Source organism: Gymnoscopelus braueri (genome assembly GCF_963280865.1).
Source record: "Gymnoscopelus braueri genome assembly, chromosome: 8".
Classification (NCBI taxonomy): Eukaryota; Metazoa; Chordata; class Actinopteri; order Myctophiformes; family Myctophidae; genus Gymnoscopelus; species Gymnoscopelus braueri.
In genome coordinates this window covers 29,731,874-29,753,072 of record NC_137609.1, presented here as the reverse complement: position 1 = coordinate 29,753,072, position 21,199 = coordinate 29,731,874, and the positions used below count along the sequence as shown (strand labels likewise).

At 42.8% G+C, this 21,199-nt stretch overlaps 1 protein-coding gene across 3 annotated transcripts in view; it reads right to left on the bottom strand.

Moving 5' to 3' along the window:
- The window catches only part of rapgef6 (Rap guanine nucleotide exchange factor (GEF) 6), a 233,921-nt gene that overhangs the window by 187,308 nt on the left and 25,414 nt on the right, over positions 1–21,199 (bottom strand). For all 3 annotated transcript variants that reach the window (XM_080435375.1, XM_080435376.1, XM_080435377.1), the window contains exons 2-3: positions 4,888–4,958; positions 2,995–3,051 (exon numbers count right to left, since the gene is read on the bottom strand). In XM_080435375.1, coding sequence (XP_080291501.1) covers positions 2,995–3,051; positions 4,888–4,958 — 128 coding nt within the window. The remainder of the gene's footprint in view (positions 1–2,994; positions 3,052–4,887; positions 4,959–21,199) is intronic.

Here is a 21,199-nt window from a genome sequence, read left to right as displayed (position 1 = left end):
CCTGAGGCCGATTCTACAAAATATGTCTTCTAAATCCTAAGAGTTTTCTGAAACACTTATTTTGCTATAATATCAGTGGATCTCAAACTTTTTCATGTCAAGGACCACCCAAAATTATATGAATTTGGCCGCAGACCCCCATCTCAAAATATTTAGTTCCACACATTTTCAGGATTAAAAAAAAAATTGCAGATCTACAAGCTCATAGCGCTCATAGCGCACTCAGTGCCGAGCTATGAGCTTGTATATCTGCTATTTTTGAATAGCCAAAAGTATAAAATAACGGTTAAAGTGGTTAAAATCTAAAATGACAGATGCTTTCCTGGTCTTAATGGGTTATCAAGTGGGTCGTTTGATGTTGCTGCTAACTTACCTACAGGTGCTAGTGTTTCATCTGTGGTGTCCCTATGTCTTGGATTTTATTTTTCCCTTTTGTTTCATATGGGTTGGATATTACCCATTGTTTTATACATTGTTTAATGCTTTATGTGCGTGGCTTTAGTACTTTTGTCTTTTTTTCCAGTTTTGTTTACGTGAGCTCACTAAGATACATTTCTAAACAAATTCCAATCAATCATGTTGATATGGTGATAATAGAACAGAAAGTTGAAGGTGTTTATTAGAATTGAATTAAAGTGCAGAGTGTCTAATGTGATTCCATTGAGCGTGGTCATAAATCAACAGGCTGTGGCGCCCACCCCCCCCCCCCCCGGCCCTCCCCTCCCCTCCGTTCATCTGTCTCTGTCCTCCCTCACTCTCTCTCTCTCCCTCGCTCGCTCTCTCTCGCCCACGTCCTTCCTTTCTCTTCCATCCATCCTTCTCATCTCAGCCTCGTTTCTCTCACCTCCCACTTCCATCAACATCTCATCCTCTCTTCTCTGATCTCCTCGACAGGCACCGTCTCTTCTTTCCTCTCCTCCTATTCTCTCCTCACCGCCTTAGCATCGCCACCTCTCACCTGTTCTCCTCCTTTTCCCCCTCTTCATTTATATGACCTCCTGTTGTTTCCTGCCTCTCTTTCCTCTTTCTGACTTGTAGCTCTTTGTCCTCATTATTTTAAATGATTGTTCATGTGTATACACAGTAACATCGTCAGTGATTTTAATGTGTAGTATAAAGCATATCGTTGCTGTAGGGCAGAAACCTTGTATCTCCATATCTCAAGTGTTTATCTTTTTTTTTTATGCCCTACTTCATCATACAAGAGTGTCGCACAAAAGTAGTGAAAATAGCAGATCTACAAGCTCACAACGCCTCACGATTGAGCTTGTAGACTATTTTCACTATTTTAAATCGTTTTTAAAATAATAAGAATAACAAGGAACAGTTTTTTACATACAAGGTTTCCACCCGACAGTGACGATATGTGAGGCAGCATGATGACAAATCCAGCCATCCACATACATACATACTAGGCCTGTCCCCGACTAAGGATTTGTTTAGTCGACTCTAATTGGCAACTAATTGCCAATAGTCGACTGGCAGTCGACTAATAAAAAAAAAAAAAAAACTTTTTTTTTTTTTTTTTTTGGGGCCAAAATACATTTTATTTCAAAGGGCCAAGTCTACACAGTTTGTTTTGTCTCCAGCAGAGTTTCTAGTGTCTCTATCTCTCTCTGGAAGAGGTTGCACATGAACTCTGCAGCCGCACTGAGGCGCTCCAACACAAACAATACCAATACAAAGACGAGGAATAAGAATAATAAAGTGGAAGTTACGTGTGGTTGCAGGCGTAGACTTGGCCAAAAAACTATTTAAAACATTTTTGGCCCTTAAAAAAAAATATATATATATATATTTTATTTTATTTTTTTCGACTAGAGTCGACTAAGAGACACTTAGTCGACTCGGACCCCCCGCGACTAACCAGTCGACTAGTCGACTTAGTCGAGGTCAGGCCTAATACATACATACAGCTATCCATTCTGACAGACAGACAGCAGAGAGCCAAGCTGAGATGTGTGGAGCTTCCAGTGAAGTCGATAACGTCATCATCAGTACAGTTATGTTACATAATTATCCTCAGTGGCCTTCAACGATAATCTGTTTTCAAAAATGGTTCAGAATTTGCTAAATGCCAGGGTGAAATAGTTTAACACTGGACCATGAATGCTGCCGTGACCATAATGTCAGGAGGTGGTTTCATAAATACCACAATATTGCTCTATTAAAGATGTCCACAGCCCTGTGCTGCAGAGACCATCGTGCAAGACACTTTTGGAGCCCAACCCATTCGGTGGCTGAGACTCACTACTCTGAAGCACCACACTGTATGGGCCTTTTTATAGCTTGAATTTGATTTGTATTCCACACCAGCAATTCGGTGAACAGGAAACATTTCCCATTAGCATTGTCAACATTCACATTAAGTTGCAGGCTCGGCTGTTAGCTTGCCGCTAGCAATGTGTCAACTGTTGACAAAGTGAAAAGCTAAAGCTAAATGTATCTAGAGCATTGGTTCTCAAAGTGGGGTCCGGGGACCCCCAGGGGTCCTTGGGGAGGTACCAGGGGGTCCCCAGCGAAATTTGTTAATATAGCATCACAGTCATTTTAACCACTTTAACCATATTTTATACTTGGGCTATTCATAAAAAGCAGATGTACAAGCTCATAGCGTGGCACAGAGTGCCATGCTATGAACTTGTAGATCTGCTATTTTTGAAAAATAAATATGGCACAATATATTTTTGAGATGGGGGTCCGCAGCCAAATACATATCATTTTGGGGGTCCTTGACATGAAAAAGTTTGAGAACCATTGATCTAGAGTAGCTAAGTGGGCTGGTTCACTGTTATTCCCTACAGTGAGGGACATGTTGAGTAAAAAAATCATATTATTAATAATAATATTACATTTAAAAGATATATAGCATTAAAGAGTGTAAAAAGTATTTACAAGGAGATATTTGGGTTGCATAGCCCTCTTCCTTGTAGTATGAATTGAGAGGAGTTCTTCTATTTAACAGTGTGTGAGAGAGAGAGAACATGTACTCACTAGAACAGGACGTGGTTAGCCTCATGTCTCTCGTACCTCGCCGACGTGCACATCGACCTGAGAGAGCGAGACGGCAAGGAAAAGTCAGACAAAGAGAGAGAAGGGAAAAAAAACATTTTCACACATCAGAGGGAATCTCTGGAGCTCTCGTGGGCCATCATCGCACACACTGTGATGTTTGTGAGAACACGGCTAGTTCTCACACCCGGAGAGACTCACTCCCATCAGTAACTGTCACTGTTAATGTGACTGTCAGCAATCAGAGGTGCACCAGGGTTCAGAAAAGACCTGGATTCATATGGGGGGAAACGTGCAATGCTGTACTGGATGTACTACTGCATGAAGTCCGGGACCCCCCAAAATAATCATATTTGAACTGGGGATCCCCCACCCTGACAAGCACTCGGAATTGTTGGAGTTAAGGCATTACATTTAGTTTGATTCGGTTCCACAGATAAATAGCCGATAAATAGCCGATCTACAAGCTCACAACGTCTCTTATGCGAGGTGTTGTGAGCTTGTAGATCAGCTATTTTCTGCCTCTTTCTTATTTGGCCAATGTTTGACCAACTTTTATAGTAGAGTTTGTTGATTGCTTTTGATGCAGTGATGGTCTTTTTTCATTTCTTCCCCCTTTTTTGGTATTAGGTATTAAAAGTCCTTAAATTGTCACTTTACTGTCATCTGGGGACCCCCCAATAGAATCATGTGGGGACCCCCCTGGGGGTTCCGGCCCCCAGGTTGAGAACTACTGGACTAGAGTGTTAATTTATCCACTTGTATCTCTGGAGGTGTACAAATGCTGAAAATGCATTTGTAAACCCTCAGAGTTAAATGAACACACTGGACTGTGATGTCCCATGTCACACATATTCATGAATTCATGAAGCGAAGAGATAGTACAATTTTGGCTTTTAGCAGACGCTCTTATCCAGAGCGACCTACAATAAGCAAGGTAATCACATACATAGAATGCAGAGAGTGCCCCAAGAAACTAGGATCCCAGGTAAACCAAGAACCTCTGTGTACATTGAAAGTTTGAAACTATTCAGCTAAAGAATGAACCTACAGTAGCATCTGTTTAAATAACACACCATCTAAATTACATTTTTAACATAGCAGATAGTGCATACGCAATGTAAATCCTGATCAAAAGTCCAGTTACTGGAGAAACGGCAGATCAACAGCGAAAACTAATTATGTTCACACACTGGTTCTCAGCTCAACTTTTTTATTTCTGCTCAACATTTTGATGTCACGATCTTCACCAGGAATAAAGATGAAGATCGAGCGAGTGAAATGTTGAGCAGCAATAAAAAAAAAAGTGGAGCCGAGGACCAGCATGCACACTTAATTATTTTTTCACCATTCATTAATTCACCCCATGGAGAAAAAAATGTGCACGGCGTCACTAGTTGAACCAGGCGACCCCCGTTAGCCGTGGTGAATTTCTAATCACCAATGACTTCTCCCCACTGAAAAATTCTGACTGTGAATTTAACACTTTTACACTCCCAGTTAAAGTGACACGACAAAGTGTCAGTTAAAGTGACATGACGGGATTCCCCAGGGTGGGAAGGGTGAATATGCCTCGAGCAACGAGGAGATGAGAATAATCAGAGTAAGCGATTTACAGAAGATTGGGCTTAAGCGATTCCGCATTTAAGTCTGTAAAGTACCCTCTGAAATTAGGATTCCTCCAAGCAAAAAAATATATGTATATACTTCCTCTTAAGAACTAAATATTCATGGGAAAGTCCCTGAACTTATAAGGCTTGAGGAAGTAGTGGCATAGGACAACTATCTACTTTTGCAGAGTAACAACAATTACATTTCTGTGAAGTTCCTCATCAAAAGAGTGTGGAGCTGAAAAGTGAAATGAGATATTCTGACCTTAGCTGGTGTTCCCGGAGGTGAGACAGGACGTCCATGTGGTAGAGGTGACAGTAGATGGTGTGGAGGTCCTGGAGGAGAGAAGAACATGACGTTAACCACTTAACCCCCTCAATTAAACTTATGTTGTACCTTATTTTTGTGTTTGTTAAGTTAGAGGTTCAAAATCAAGGCTAGATTGAGTTGCTCCGTGTGTCATATATGATTTTGTTAAAGTGTCTTTAATTTTATGTCAATATTTGATGTTCTAAATAAAAATGGGTTTCACTCCCATCATTTTATGTTGCATCCCTTTCTCCCCTGGATGGGGACGTAACAGTACAATGAATAGTGAGCTTGTAGATCTGTTATTTTCACTATCATTATGTTTTTTTTTTTTAACATTTCTGAAAGTTCTTGAAAACATTCAATAGGGATGTCAGGTTGAAAGTGTTTGCTGTGTGTGTTTAGTAAAACAGGTGTGTGCCAGTAGGAAAGGAAATTCATGATGTTTAATTGGCATTGATTCACTTAAGTTAATGATGATAAATGACCAGTAGATCCACGTGCATAAATTCACAGGAGCGCGGCAGTGCACACACACACACGTATGCAAAAGAGATAAAAGTGCACATGCATGCACAGTGCACACACTGAATATCAATCCCATAAATGTAATTGGTGGCTTAAAAGATTAGCGGACAAACAAACAGCAGGCTAGCTTTTATACATGAGGCAAAATAGTTGAGGTAATATAAGTTATATGACCTCAACTATTTTGCCTCATAAACATAATAAGCTTCCACGGAATTCCTGGAATGTCAACAGTATTGAAAAATACGGATTCATAAAGATTAATGCGGCTGTGTGTGTATGGCGTGTTTCAACAGCGTATAAATCACACTTTGCATGGCATTTGAACTGAGGCAGCTTGCTGAACATTCCCTATCAAATTGACACCTTCAATCCAGAGAGGCCAGCATGCCACACTGTATGCCTAAGTGGACACACACACACACACACACACACACAGTGGACAACTGGACACTTAAAATAGTGTCCCATCAACGGCCAGCTGCCGAGACATGAACAGGCTGATAGGTGGCAGAATGCATGTGTACAGAACATGTAGACACATGGGGGTCAGACTAACAGAACAGCTTCATGTAGAGACACATGGGGGTGTCACATTAATCGAACAGCTTCATATGGGGGCTAAGAAGACGACAGGCTGCAGCATACTCCACGCAAACTAGAACTTTATTACCGTTTGGGCAGGTCTACAAGGACAAAATTGTGTCATTACAGTGCGAGGACCTTCGCAGGGCCTTTCCAACGTTCGGTTCGGCAGTTATTGCACCTCCAAGATTTTCTAACTAGCCAATCATCTCCGCTAGCCGAACATGGTGTGTGATTGGTAAGACACTCAATGCGTTGATTCATATTGTCAATCTGTTGATACAGTACATATTGTTTTATTACAATATTAAGTACAATAGACTGTTTTGAAGAAAGGTTGGCCAAGGAGGTTAGGAGGTACAAACCTCTATAATCCCTCTCTGAGCAACTACAGTAACACTACCAGATGGCAAATAATTACTGCATGGAGAGTGATAGCACACACACACACACACACACAGACACCAGCACACCACTGTGCCGGTCGCCAGAAACGGCAAAATCTCATAGTCAAAGCAAACTATGTCAAAGCGTAACAAAGCAAATCATGTCAAAGCACGTCAAGCACGAGGTTGATGTCAACAAACAGTGGAGCTCCGTGATAAAGTCCCCATTCCAGCAGTCTACAGTATATACAGTACAGTGGGCGGGTCTAACGTTCAGAAGCCAGAGCAGAGTATAAGACGAGTATAAAAACCGTGCCAATCTTTGTTCAGTCCGGGAAGCCATGCCCAAGCCTAAAAAAAAAGTTTGGCTTCATTTGTATTATTGCTGCAGGCTTAACAGAACAGCTTCATGTAGACACATGAAGGTCTCAGGCTAACAGAGGGGGCTACCATAAGCCCACACAAACCAACTTCAACAGGTGGACTGCTACACGCCCCAGTGCTTGTACACACACATGGTTACATGTGCACATGAAAAGATTATATATGCATGTGTTCATCATACACACACAGTACCACACAAAAGTACAAGCATGTACAAAACGTGTACATGCTTGAGAACATTGGTTCTCAAAGTGGGGTCTGGGGACCCCCAAGGGTCCTTGAGGGGGGTTCCCTGGGGGTCCCCAGCAAAATGTGTTAATGTAGCATCACAATAGTTTTAACCACTTTAACCTTTTATACTTTTGGCTATTCAAAAATAGCAGATATACAAGCTTGTAGATCTGCCATTTTTGAAAAATCTACAAAAATGTTCAAACCTTTAAATATATATATTTCTAAAGCAAACATTTGCAACTCCGCGGCCAAATGCATATCATTTTGGGGGTCCTTGACATGAAAAAGTTTGAGAACCACTGGCATAGAGCTTGTATGCGATTCTCAATTTCTAAAGTAAAAAGGGGCTTCTATAAAAAATAAACTCAGTACCACAGTACGCCATTCAGACAATTATAATCAGTTGGTGAGAGCAGAGTGGGAGGCAAATAAGCAATAGCTTGATAGAGTGCATAAACAGTGACTCATTCATTAATGGAAAATTCAACCTTCTCACGAGGGCAAGAGATGCAACATCTCACATGCAATTTAAAAACATCGAATTGCAGTGAGAATAATACCGACCTCATACAGCACGGTTATATCTATTATTTACCATCAAATAAACTCACACACAAATGCACACACACATTCGCACAGCACACACACACGTATTACTGTACTTGTGAGGACAGCACTGTTGCCGTTTGCTATCTTTTGTTATAAATTACACTTTTAGCTTTTTTCCCTGCCATTTTTAACATTGAACCTAACCTGAATCTTTTCTTAACACATTGATTGCCAACTCCAAGATCAAGTTAACTTGATCTTTCAAATCCATCACTTGATTGCCAAGATCAAGTTAACTTGATCTTTCAAAAAAAAAATCAAAAAAAAAAATCAAAATGTTTTATTTTTATTTATTTTTTATTTTATATTTGGACAAGGAGATATGATTTTTCGAAGATCTAGACTCGTATCCACTTCCTTGTTAACTTTAAAAATTCTGTATCTCGGCTCCTGAGTACTTTTTTTTTCTCAATGAAAAATCTCTGGCATAAAACTGCAAAAAATCTGAAATAATTCTGGCAGGCAATGTGTTAATCGCGCGCGCACACACACACACACACACACACACACACACACACACACACACACACACACACACACACACACACACACACACACACACACACACACACACACACACACACACACACACACACACACACACACACACACACACACACACACACACACACACACACACACACACACACACACACACACACACACAGCCAAGGCAGGTGTTGATTTGCTGAGGGCTCAGAGGGACTAATTCATTATAGTCAACAGAACTGAACCCATGACTTCACTCCCTGTGGAAATCACTGTTGGCTTTTCTAATCCAATCACTGCGCTCATTCATGAGAGAGGGGGGAATATTTATAGTATACAGAGTATAGAGCTACAGTATGTTATGTGAAAGTGGCAATAAATTGGGTGACAAAACAAAGAAGTTGCACTCTCATGCCTGCCAGAACACAGACAGGACTAGGCATGTATTTTTGTGGGTGTTTGTTGTTAACCACCTAAACCCTCTATACTCTACTTCGCTGACCGGGGTCCCCCAGGGGTCTACACATGGTCCCTTCCTTTTTTTCCCCTTGACAGACACCAAATCTTTTCACAGAAAATAGCCAATCCACAATCACGTGTCATTTTGCAAAGCATTGTGAGCCAATTATGACATGCCAGAATAGATGCTAGGGTTAAAGTGGTTAACAGGTATTAGGCAAGTATGTGTATATTTATGTGTTAACAGGCAGTAAGCATGCATTTGTGCATGTATTGCTAACAGGCAGTAAGCATGCATGTGTGTGCATGTATTGTTAACAGGCAGTAATCATGCATGTGTATTGTTAACAGGCAGTGAGCATGCATGTGTGCACTGTGCATGTATTGCTAACAGGCAGTAAACATGCATGTGTGCATGTATTGTTAACAGGCAGTAAGCATGCATTTGTACATGGATTGTTAACAGGCAGTAAGCATGCATGTGTATTGTTAACATGCAGTAAACATGCATGTATGCACCATGCATGTATTGTTACAGGCAGTAAGCATGCATGTGTGCACTGTGCATGTATTGTTAACAGGCAGTAAGCAGTGAGAACGCATGTGTGCACGTGTGCATGCATTGTTACAGGCAGTAAGTATGCGCGTATACATGCGATGTGTTGTTAACAGGCAGTAAGCATGCGATGCATTTGTATATTGTTAACAGGCAGTAAGCAAACTAAGCATGCATTGCGTGTGTGTGTATATGTCACAGGGTGAATGGAGAACCAGGTAGATTGAAGACAGAGCGCTCGTTTTTAGGCACGGGGCTTCGGGGCGAGGCGGGGCTTTTCGAGATAGGGTTTATTAGCGAGGCTCGCGAGGAGGAGAAGGAGGACGCGGCGCTGCGAGGCGGGGGTTTATTACGTGAGGCTGAGAAATAAACCGTCCTCCTTCTCCTCCTTCTCCTCCGAGGAGAAGGAGGACGGTTTATTTCGCGAGGAGGAGCTCCTCCTCGCGAAATAAACCGTCCTCACGCGGAGAGGCGGGGCTTTGATGTGCCGACGCGGACCTGTCTTTTGTTGTTCCCCCCCACATAGCAACCAGGAAGCTACGCTAGGGGAACGCTGAACACGCGTGCACACGCACACGCTTGTCCACGACGGAGGCGCGCCGACTTAGTGGAGCTTGAGGCCGAGGAAGCGCGCCCTCGCGCCTCCGGGCGCGAGTGCCCGCGCTGACCGGCCGATGCTCTACTAGTCGACTCAGCGCCGTTTGAGTTGTAAACCGATAGGGACAGAATAGTTCTTTTCATGGATCACTGTATGTGTGTGTGTGTGTGTGTGTGTGTGTGTGTGTCAGGGAGAAAGTAAAACAAAAGCCAGAACACAATAAAAGTATCTTAACAGTCCTGCTTTCAATAAACCAAAAAAAGCATGAGTGTGTGTGTGTGTGTGTGTGTGTGTGTGTGTGTGTGTGTGTGTGTGTGTGTGTGTGTGTGTGTGTGTGTGTGTGTGTGTGTGGTCGCAGCCATATATGTTTGTGCACAAGCCTGGCTTGTGGCTCCCTCTAGTGTTGCTTCTACAGAATTGCTGGGTGGGTGGTAAAAACGAACGCGCCTTCTTCAATCTACCTGGTTCTCCATTCACCCTGTAACATATATATATCTGTATTGTTAACAGGCAGTAATCATGCATACATATATGCCGGTGTGCATGTGACTGTTAACAAGCAGCAAGCGTGTACGTGTGTGTGTGGTGTGTGGTGTGTGGTGTGTGTGTGTGCGTGCGTGCGTGCGTGCGTGCGTGCGTGTGTGTGTGTGCGCGTGCGTGCGTGCATGTGTTCTTAAAAAGCAGTATGTATGTGTTTGTGTGCAGTAGGCATGTATGTGTGTTTGTGTGCCGTTATTAACAGGCAGTAGGCAACGTATGTGTGTGTTCTTAATAGGCAGCAGGTGTGCAGCAGGTGTGCAGCAGGCGTGCGTGCGTTGTTAAACCCAGACAGGAATTGTGAGGCAGCGGATGCACAGATCAACACTATGGAGCCCCTAATGAAACAGAGCCACACTGACCTGATATGTTGTTTACAGACATCAGGCTCATATGAACAAGAATGATGTGTGTGGGGGGGTGGGGGGTTGGGGGGGTGGGGGGGGGGAGAGCATGTGTGTGGGGGCAAGAATAGAGAGAGGGGGAGAGAGGTGGGACAGAAGTAGTAAGAGAAAGAGAGTAGGGAGCTGTTGCCGTGTCAATCAGTAGGCCTTTTAAAACACACAGACGGAAGCCCTGAATACAGAATGTGTGGGAACCAAGCGACTCACAGAGCTAGCAAGAAGCTAAAGGAAGGAAGGATTAGCATTATGAAATAACAGAAATAGATAAGAAAGTAGCACAACAGCTAAAAGCTACAGTTGGGAGAGTATGAGCTAGGCTCATATTACTGTAGTAATAGATTCCTGGCCATGTAAGAATGTAATGCATCTTCTTTTTCTTTAGATCAAACTTTCAGTCCTTGGACTTTAATCAAACTATGAAGACACAACCTTTTCTGTGGATAAGGATCAGTTCTGGCTGAATATAAGAAATGTCTAAAATGTCTCACTGTAGTCCCTTTGTATTCTCCCAGAGATCCAAGTGAAGACATATTACTGGCCTTAGGGTATTCTGATGCTAATATCACGGTGTTCCACTAGTGCATACTGTACAATGTCCAGTTGGGTTAAAAAAAGGTACCAGTAGGTTGCACGCTTGTGCGTGTGTGTGCGGGAGTAGGTGGGGGTAGAAGAGTAAAATTATAGATTATTTTATCTTCTTCCCCCACCTACTCCCGCACACACACACACACACACACACACACAAGCGTGGCTCTATTCTGGACATAAACATACTTGAGCAGCTTTCTCCAGATGAACGGTGACTATTAATTTAATAAAAATAATAATTTAGTTCTGTGTCTCTGTCTCTGTGGACCCCTTGGTTCTGTGTCTGCCTCCTTCTCTCTGGTTCTAAAGCATTCATCCTCATAGGCTACTCTAAACAAAAGCTATGAAAACTTGTTTGCATTTTTCAATTAGGGGATGACTTAATCAGATTCTTCATTTTACAGTGTCGATTATCTACCACTGTGTTCAATGCAACCACGCTTGCGCGTGAAATAACAAGACACGACACGTAGACTTGAAGCGTTGCAGAAAAGCCATGACAGATGTTATTAGTGATCTAGTGATTTACTGATGAAAAGTGAAAGCAGTCTGACAGCAATGTATAATGTCTGAAATGCAAGTGTTTCAAGGGGGCGTAAAGCTTATCTTATCCACATTTGGAGAAATTAAGGTAGGCTAATTGAAGTTCCCACCACACTGCTGTATTAAACTAAATATTGAATCTCGGCTATTAGCGCATACTATTCATTACTCGGCTCAGGAGCAAAAAAATACGTTTACCAGGACAACCCTCCTATATTATTACTAACAAACTCACATGAGGGCACGAAGCAGAAAACTATTTGGTCTTGGTGAATTGTGGTCACTGATTTGTATGACAACTAAGCACATGTACACATATCTCGTTTTGCTGACAAATGCTCAAACGCAACTGGATGCAAAGCTCATTGCAGCATTGGCGTACGGAGGCGTAGGGTGATCAGAAAGCACTGAACCTCACTAAAATATATTAAAAAAGGCAGTAAAAAAAGTTGTCGGCTGGGCATTTTCTTGTGGAACACCCAACTAAGCTGTAATACACCATGATGGAGGAACTTAAGACCAAAATGACCAGTTTCGGCCCATCCACTGTGACAAATGTCTCGTGCAGAATAAATCAATTCCAAATGATATACAAGTGCACATGAAAAGCTTATCGTTGGACACTCTGAGTCGGGGCATGAACACAAGTGAACTGCTGAAGGACGGGAGCGTGGCCCGCCCAGCGGAGGTCATAACCTCATTTACAGAGCCTGAAGCGGAGAGGCATGAAGTGAAGCGAGGACTGTGGGGTATGGTTGGGGAGGCATGGGAACGCAGGCCTGCTGCGCTGCGCAGAGGAAGTACAAGCGTATTGACTTTAGACCACAGTTAACTGGGTTAGTGAGCACAGCAAACTGCTGCTGCAAGCACTACTGTCATGTTGCTGAGAGTGGTGTGTGTGTGTGTGTGTGTGTGTGTGTGTGTGTGTGTGTGTGTGTGTGTGTGTGTGTGTGTGTGTGTGTGTGTGTGTGTGTGTGTGTGTGTGTGTGTGTCAGGACCCAAGACCCTGGGGCGAGTAGCTACAGTAGTGTCAAAGCTCACGTCAGGACACAACCCTGCCTGTTCCTTTATCAAACTAACTACTGCCTAGTGTACGCTACTGGAATACTCTGTGTGCGTACGTGCGTGCGTGCATGTCTGTTATACCTAGCACATGGACCAGAGATTCTCAAACGTTTTCATATGAAGCACCCCCAAATTAATATATATTTGGCCACGGACCCCCATCTAAAAATATTTTGTGCCAGATTCAGAAAATGTTTCAAGATTTTTTTTAATTAGCAGATCTACATGCTCAAAACATCCCCTTGGCTCTCGGAATCAATTTCACGGGTCCATTGGGCTCTGGGTCCGTCATTTGAAAAGAAATCTCGGAACCAGAGCTAACACACACACACACACACACACACACACACACACCCTCCTACTCGTACCACTTCAACACACAACTGTCCCCCTTTGAGGTATTGATCGGTGTAAAACAGATCATCAATAGGCCCAGACAGACCAACAGACAGGCAGGATGTCCGAGGCGAGCTCCCCGCCCCGCCGCCCCGATCAGCCATATCCTGGGGAGAGAGGATGGTAACCTAATCACCTCACCGCGCTGCACGCGGCTGCCTTCAATGCAACTCCAACAATGCTGCCTGTGGACTTGAACTGAAGCTGTGTTGCTGCTTCACTGTACTTAGAAAGTAGGCCGCGTTGGGCGCCCCGGTGGATCAGAGTAAGATCGCATTACACGAGGCTACAGTCCTTAATACAGCGGACCCTGGTTCAAATCCGACCAGAGGCTCATTACTGCATGTCATCCCCCCTCCCTCTCCAGCCTTTCCTGTCTCTGTGTATGTGTGTGGAATAAAGCATAGAATGCCAAATATAAATCTTGAAGAAAGTAGGCCCTGGAAATGTAAACTTGTTGAACCAAATCTATATTGTTCATTTTAATACCCTGTGGGAGGATTTTAGCTATTTTATATGTCTATGTTATATTTCTCGTCTGTCTCCAGTGTCAAGTGACTTGTAAAATGGCAAGGTTTATGGTAATAATAAAGTTGAGAAGGCAAAAGACATAAGGAGAGACTGACACCCTCTTTTTTTGCACGTTAGCTGTATCCCATGTAAAACTGAGGGAACCCTAGGCTACATTTTGAAACAAAATACTAAGACAGTCCCCTACAGCTTGAAATGGTCGAAAACAGTGATACACACACAAGTTACACAACACAGCTCAGAAACCTGATTCAACCTCCAAGAAGAAGCTCATGTCTGTTGTTTAATCTTATCTAGTGTCTGAACTCTGAATGCATGTTATGCAATGTCCTACTGTACTATAGAAATGTGGATTCATGATTGCTTTGTCTGCAGTCATGTAGGTCTAAGTGTTAATTAGGCATACATTTATTTTTATTTGGTTGTCAATGTCCCCAATGTCTATGGCTCGTGTCCTGCATTATGGATAGCCATGTTATTACTTACATCTAAGCTCACACATGCGACCATCACAGCTATTGTCTTCATGAGTCAGTAAACCCTTTCTCTGTGCAATGCATTGTTGTGCCCCCCCCCAGCTCCTGTCAAGGGACAGGACAAAAACCAGCTCTCCTTTATGACCTTTGACCTTTAGCCTGCCCTCCCATGAGGCTCATGTCGTGCCCCGGTGACCCCCGTCTGTGATATGACATTGAGTTGGGGGAGGAGTCATTAACTCATCATCACACCACCTGATCTCTTTGCCAACAGCACAGTGTTTAAGCTCACTTGATGGCACCAAAACAAAACAAAACTAGAAAAAGTGCTCCTCGGAGCACAGGTCTCCGCCAGGTCAGGTTCATTATTGTGGCCTCCTGGTGGCGCTATAATAGGCCAATATGAAAAGGGTGCCATTTATTCTTAGGTCGTTCACGGCATTCGGACACTGCATTCATGATTTGAGGCATTTTGTTCCAAAAATGTGTTTTGCTAAATTAGACCTGGTGGTGGCGCTATAACAGGCCAATGTGAAAAAGGGTGGCATTTCTTCCTTGGCCTAGTGGGAATGTGTTTGTGAAATTTCAAGGAAATCGCAAGCTGCGTTCATGATTTGAGGCATTTTGTTCAAAACGGACCAATCCTGCAAATTTTGGAAGTGAACCTTAGCCAATGAGGATGGAATATGGGAAATCGGACAGATCCGTGTTGATCACATGACTATAGAGATACTGTGTACCGAATACCGATTTGCATGACGTTTGGATAAAATCTGTAGGAGTAATGTAAAAAAAATGGGTTTTGCACAAATCGGCCTCCAGGTGGCGCTATAACAGGCCCATGTGAAAAAGTTGGGGCAGAGGTTCTGAATTGGCAGTGTGTGTGCACAGTTTCACAGCGACCGGGCCAACGGTGCCAGAGATTAGCTGCTAACACACGGACAGGACACACGGACACACACACACACACGGACACACACACACGGACGGACGGAGGGTAAAACATACTCTCTCGCCATGCCTTTCGGCCTGGCGGAGACAATGATGGGTGGTATCCATGAGTTTCTGTGCCACTATATGATTCCATGACATGAGAATGATCTGTCATCCATCCATCCATCCATCCATCCATCCATCCATCCGTTATGTGTCTGTCAGGAAGGACGCAAGTATCTTTCCATGTTTGTATCAATTCAGTTAACCCATTAAAACCGGGAACGCATCTCTGTCATTTTAGATTTCTTTGGCGCGTATGAGCTTGTAGATCTGTTGTTTTTGAAAAATCGTGAAAATGTGTGCAAATCTTTGAATATATATATATTTTTTTTTAAAGTGAACATTTGTAACTCAAATCTTTGCTTCTGGAGGTCCCTGGAACAAAATATTTGACAAATATTCCCTTTCAAAATTATGCCCCCCCAAAATTAGATCTGCCATTTTTCAATAGCCAACGTATAAAATAATGGTTATAGCTCAAATCTAAAATGACACAGATGCGTTCCCGGATTGAATGGGTTAACAGGGTATCTTCGGGGTCAGGTTCTGGGGCCACACAATGCACCAGGTAAATGACAGTAAGGATCAGATAACCGTCTCTTCAGGGGCTGACCTGGTAAGAGAGCATACTACATGAATAAAGCGATAGTCCTCCCGGCAACCTAAGTTTGAATCCTATCCGAGGCACTCTGCTGCACGTCATCCCCCCCTCTCTCTCTCTCCTACCTTTCCTCTCTCTCTCTCTCTCTCTGTTCACTGTCCTATCGAAATAAACCATAAATGCCAAAATATTCTATCCTAACTAGCTTTCCACCCGTCTCGATAAAGAAATGCCTAACCTTAAAAAGGGTGCCAACCACCCAGTCTCCTTTACCACTTAAGCCCTTTTTTTTTTTTTAAGGAGAAAGTAGCCGATCTATCTACAAGCTCACAGCGCGTACCATCGCAACACTTTCAGTTCTCACCTATAATTTGAATTAAAAGTGGTTGTGCTTCATTGGTTATCAACTTCATGGGAACATTCCAACTTGTCCAACAGCACAAAGCTCAGACGAGGCCTGATTTCCTGATTGATTGATTGATTGAATATTTTATTAGGCAAAAATGTAAAACAGCACAGTTACATTTAAAATACTTTGTCTAAAAGGTCCGGTCAAAAATATCCTTGCGGTCTTGTTTCCATTGAAGTCCTTGGTATTCAATTCATAGTCAACATAATGCTAGCGCATGTTAAACCTTAATATCCTATATGTCTACGATCATGCTCAAAATACATGTTCAGATTTTAAAAGAGAAGCAAATATGAGGGGCTAATTCTGAAATATAGCGACTATGATGGTGTAGACTTAATGTGTTTGTCCTAGTGGTGACGTGCCTGTGTGTGCGGTGTGCGTGTGTGTGTGCGTGTGTGCGTGTGTGCGTGTGTGTGTGTGTGTGTGTGTGTCTCTCTCTCTCTCTCTCTCTCAATCTCTCAGGTAGCTACAGTACAGTGCTGCTGCCCTCTCCTGGCCAGCATGAGGCTCACTCACACACAAGGTTCACTGACAGGAGTTTATGTACATGAGAAACATTTTGATTCCTTAACGGTTCCCTTTAGCAATTCCTATATATTTGCCTGCTGGGCCACTCTTTATACATACAGTATTGCATAAATATTGTTGTAGTGGTTCTCAAAGTGAGGTCCAGGGACTTTCTGGGTTACTTGAAGGGATCCCAAATGGACCTTTACAGGTCTTATAGTGAGTTATAGTGGTCCTTTGAGAACAACTGGTATTTGTATGGCAGATTTGATGGAGTCCACATACCAGCTCTGACAGTGTGATAAAATTGGTTCCAGAACGCTTCCAAATGTGATGGAACCGATCACATTTGTGGATGGATCCTCAATGTTGGTTCCGGTTCCGGATCCCAACCCTACTTTTTGATGTGGGTACCCGGAGGAAACCCAACGCAAACACGGGGAGAACAAGCAAACTCCACACAGAAATGCCACCGCTACCGGGGTTCGAACCCGGGACCTACTTGCTGTGAGGCAACAGAACCTACCGCTGCGGCCCAAGTGTCTTTGTTTAACATGGACAATAACAGCAGAAAAAGAGAGGATAGAATGAACAAAAAGACAAGAGAAAGAGAGAGCAGAAAGGTGAGATAATTCCAAAACAATCGACTTAATCAGTGCATGCTTGCATCCATTTAGAAATTAGTTTTCAGTTTACTAAAGAGTTGGAGACTGGCGAGACGGGTAAACCCCTGTTAATATAGCAATAATATACTAATATTTATTGCTATATAGAGCTTTAACTTAAAAACTAAAACAGCACCTTTAAATCTGAGTGTACAAATCGAATCAAAATGCACCGCTAAGGGCCCATTTGGTTCCATTTGTACACTGTACAGAGTTACAAATAGATACAGTGTCAGTAACTGAGGATTTTAGTGTGTTACATCTGTGCCAATTAATAGGAAATCTGCCCAGTGGCTCATCTCTTCGGACAAACAAGTTAGTATTAGCTCTGATCCACGTGGAAGCACAACTGCAACGCTCTGAGGCTCCATTGTGATCGCGGCGGGGCGGCTTTCCCATGCTTTTCCATGTTCGCACGCCGCCCTCGCCAAAGCGTGCCATTACTCATACATAAACAAGTTGTAGCAGCGCACACACACACACATTACTCATACAGAACGGTAGTTGTTGCAATACAGAGCCTGGTGTCACCCCCTCCCACCACATTTCTGCCCTTCCCCTCTTCATTAATAGGGAATTCATGGTTTAAGGGTCCACCACGCCCACACTCGTCAATCACCGCTGTGTCGTCTCAAACTCCCAATTTTATTTTCCCCCACCACCCATTTAATTATTCAACGTTTAGGCCTATTATTATGGTCCTCGATGTGCTGTGTACATTTCACGATCGTTTGTTGTCGTTTTGTGAAAGACTCCATCAATCGTTCCTTCATGTTTTCCTGTGAAGCTGACCTTCTGGAGATATGAGGTTTTTCCTCTGAGGAGTGGTGAAAATCTAGCCTTTTTGTCCAGAGTTCAAACGCCCCTCTCGGCCACAAACCCCCAGCCCGCCTCCACTAGAATGTACAGTATGGGAGTCAGTCTGTCAGAGAGACAGACAGGACATTGTAGGCAGACACTACACAACACAGCAGCCATTCAGCAAGCAGAACAAACAGCTAGCCTAACATCCTGCCTTCTGGGCCACTCTTTAACATTTACATAGACTACTGACTCCCAAACACTCCGAGTCAACATTGTGCCGGGGCTATAGCATAACAGGGCCAGAAGCCAGGTCGCATACAGCCAGCATATAGATGAACTGCACCGAATCCAAATATTTTAAAGTTCACACACACACTGTGGCCATTCAGCCTTGAGTGGGTGAAACCGGAACCGAGAACTAGACAAGAACCTTTATAAAAGAAATGAAGTGAGGCTTTGTTTCCAACGGTGAACCTCCCTTTACAATGTAAGCTTCCGTTTCTTATTGTTTACAATGTATAGGGATCCACACTGTCTGTGACATATTCTTATATAACACCAGTTTAAGTAGATTGCAGCACTCAAGAGCACAGACTGTTTCCATCACAGCAGAATCCAGCCATGACTGGTCATGTCTTCTTACAAACATTGAGCGAGGGGATCACCTGGTAAGAGCACATACCACATAAATAAGGCCCGGGTTCAAACCCGACGTGAGGCCCTTTGCATACGTATCATCCCCCCTCCTTCTCCCACCTACCCTGTCTCTCTGCTCACAGTCTCCATCACAGATAAAGCAGAATTGCCCCCCAAAAAAAATCATACCTTAAAAAACTAAATTGAGCAAAACCACGAGTGCCTGTTGGATACAGTGTCATAAAGAGCTGCATACAAGTTTGTCAATATTAACAGTTGATGGCGGCATGCTGCATTTGTATTATCTCGGAAACAGAGCAATTTTTGACTGTTTTATAGACCTGTATTTAAAAAAGGTTCCATCCACTAACTAAGAGACCAATCAACTAAAATCCAACAAACGTCACACAGAGGATTCTTTATGCTGTGAATTTGTGTGAAACTTTTAGATAGCTTACAGCTGAGCAAGTCAAGAGAGTTAAGCCAGATTTATACTTTGTTAGGCATCGTGTCTCGCACCAAAAAAGTCTACATGCTCACAATGCATTGCAGTGCGACGCATTATGAGCTTGTAGATGCACTATTTTTTGTAGAGACAACAGAGCGCAACCAAGAATAAACCATGTGTAAAGCCTCTGGCCTCAGAAAGCTTTACACAGATCACAGTAGTTAAGAGTACAGAAAGAGGATATTGCATGGCTGTATTCATTTTTAACCCTCATCTAGTTCACAAGATGTGTGGCCTTGATGGATGCTTTAACAATTATCACAACACAATCTCTTTTAAAACCTTCCAACTCAAAGCTGAACATCCAGGGCTGTACAGAACCATTACAGAGCTACATTAATGGCCATTTCCTCCGTGGGGTCGAGAGGTCACAGCTATGATCCTGTGGTATTATAACTCCAGACAGGATCATATCCTACAACATGGGAGCTCTGCCTTAATTCACTCCACCATGATCTAAGACCTTTATCGCGGATAGTATCGCGACTAAGGTTTCACATGCGCCTGCAGCACTTTAGGCTTGTAAATCCCTTCTCCCGACTTTTGATCCCTTAAAACAATTAACCACACTTTAGGCTTTTCTTTTTTATGTTGATATTTCTGCTAAAATCATATGGGAACTATAAGCCAATGTCTATGAAGCCGAAAGATGAATGTGAAATGAAGTGAAACTCTTGGATGGTCAGGGTACCTGCTTTATGAATACATTACAGAGGAGTTGATGCTGTGGTGGTGCACAGTCAAATCCTCAGGGCCTTACAGGTCCATTTGGTTACATTTATTTTGTACACTCTCAAGAGTTAACTTCACACAGTGTGGTGCAGTGGGATATTATTATGGAAAGAGCGAGATGACAAGGAGGGAGGGGTGAAGGATGAGCCAACAGAGGATTCATAATAACAACAAGACAGTCAGAATTCATACTTTACAACGAAGGCCTTCCTTAACCACTTTCAACCTGGCGTCTTTATTTTGAGCATGTCAATATAGGTGAAGAAGTTTCAAATCTTCTAACTATTTCAAACATTTTCGCAATGATTTAAAACATGTCTAAATGTTCAAAAATAGTTAAATCTACAAGCTCCTTAAAAGCGCAATAACACTCTTTCCACCTTTTCCTACTGGCGAGTGAATCTGTCTTCAACACAAATTATGAATCAGGCGATTTTGCAACCTATGTTTGCCCAATAATCAATGGGAAAAAGAAAGGCTCAAACAGATGTGAGTGGGAAGTAGCTACTGGCTAGTGGTTGGATGACAGGAAAAAGTTAACAAAAGTCCATGGTTTGCTCACCATGAAAGTAAAAGTAACCAAAAAGTGGAAGCAGAGGTGCCAGGTGGCCCCAAACTTAAGCGATTGTGTCAATTGCGCAACATGCTATCTTTTGGCAACTTTGTACCATGACTATGTTCAGACTGGAAGCCCAAATCCAATTCCTGGCCTATCCAGACTGTATGTCTTTGAACAGCAAAAAACACATGGAAAACAGTTTTGTGACTATTTTCATTTAGCCTGACCTGCAGATACCGTTTTTTTCCGATTTTCTATAATTATGCCATTTGTACGTATGTTTATGTTTGTATGTGTTTTCAGACCAAATAAGTACTTAAATTTGAGAGGGCCTACTCGCTCGCTGATACCGAGTACAGATATGAGTACTTTTAATAATACTGCACTTTTCCCTTTTAATAATAAATCATTGGCTATTCAAAATAGACGTTTTGAAGATGCTGTCCTCACAATAGGTCAAAAGCCGTGACTCATGGCTT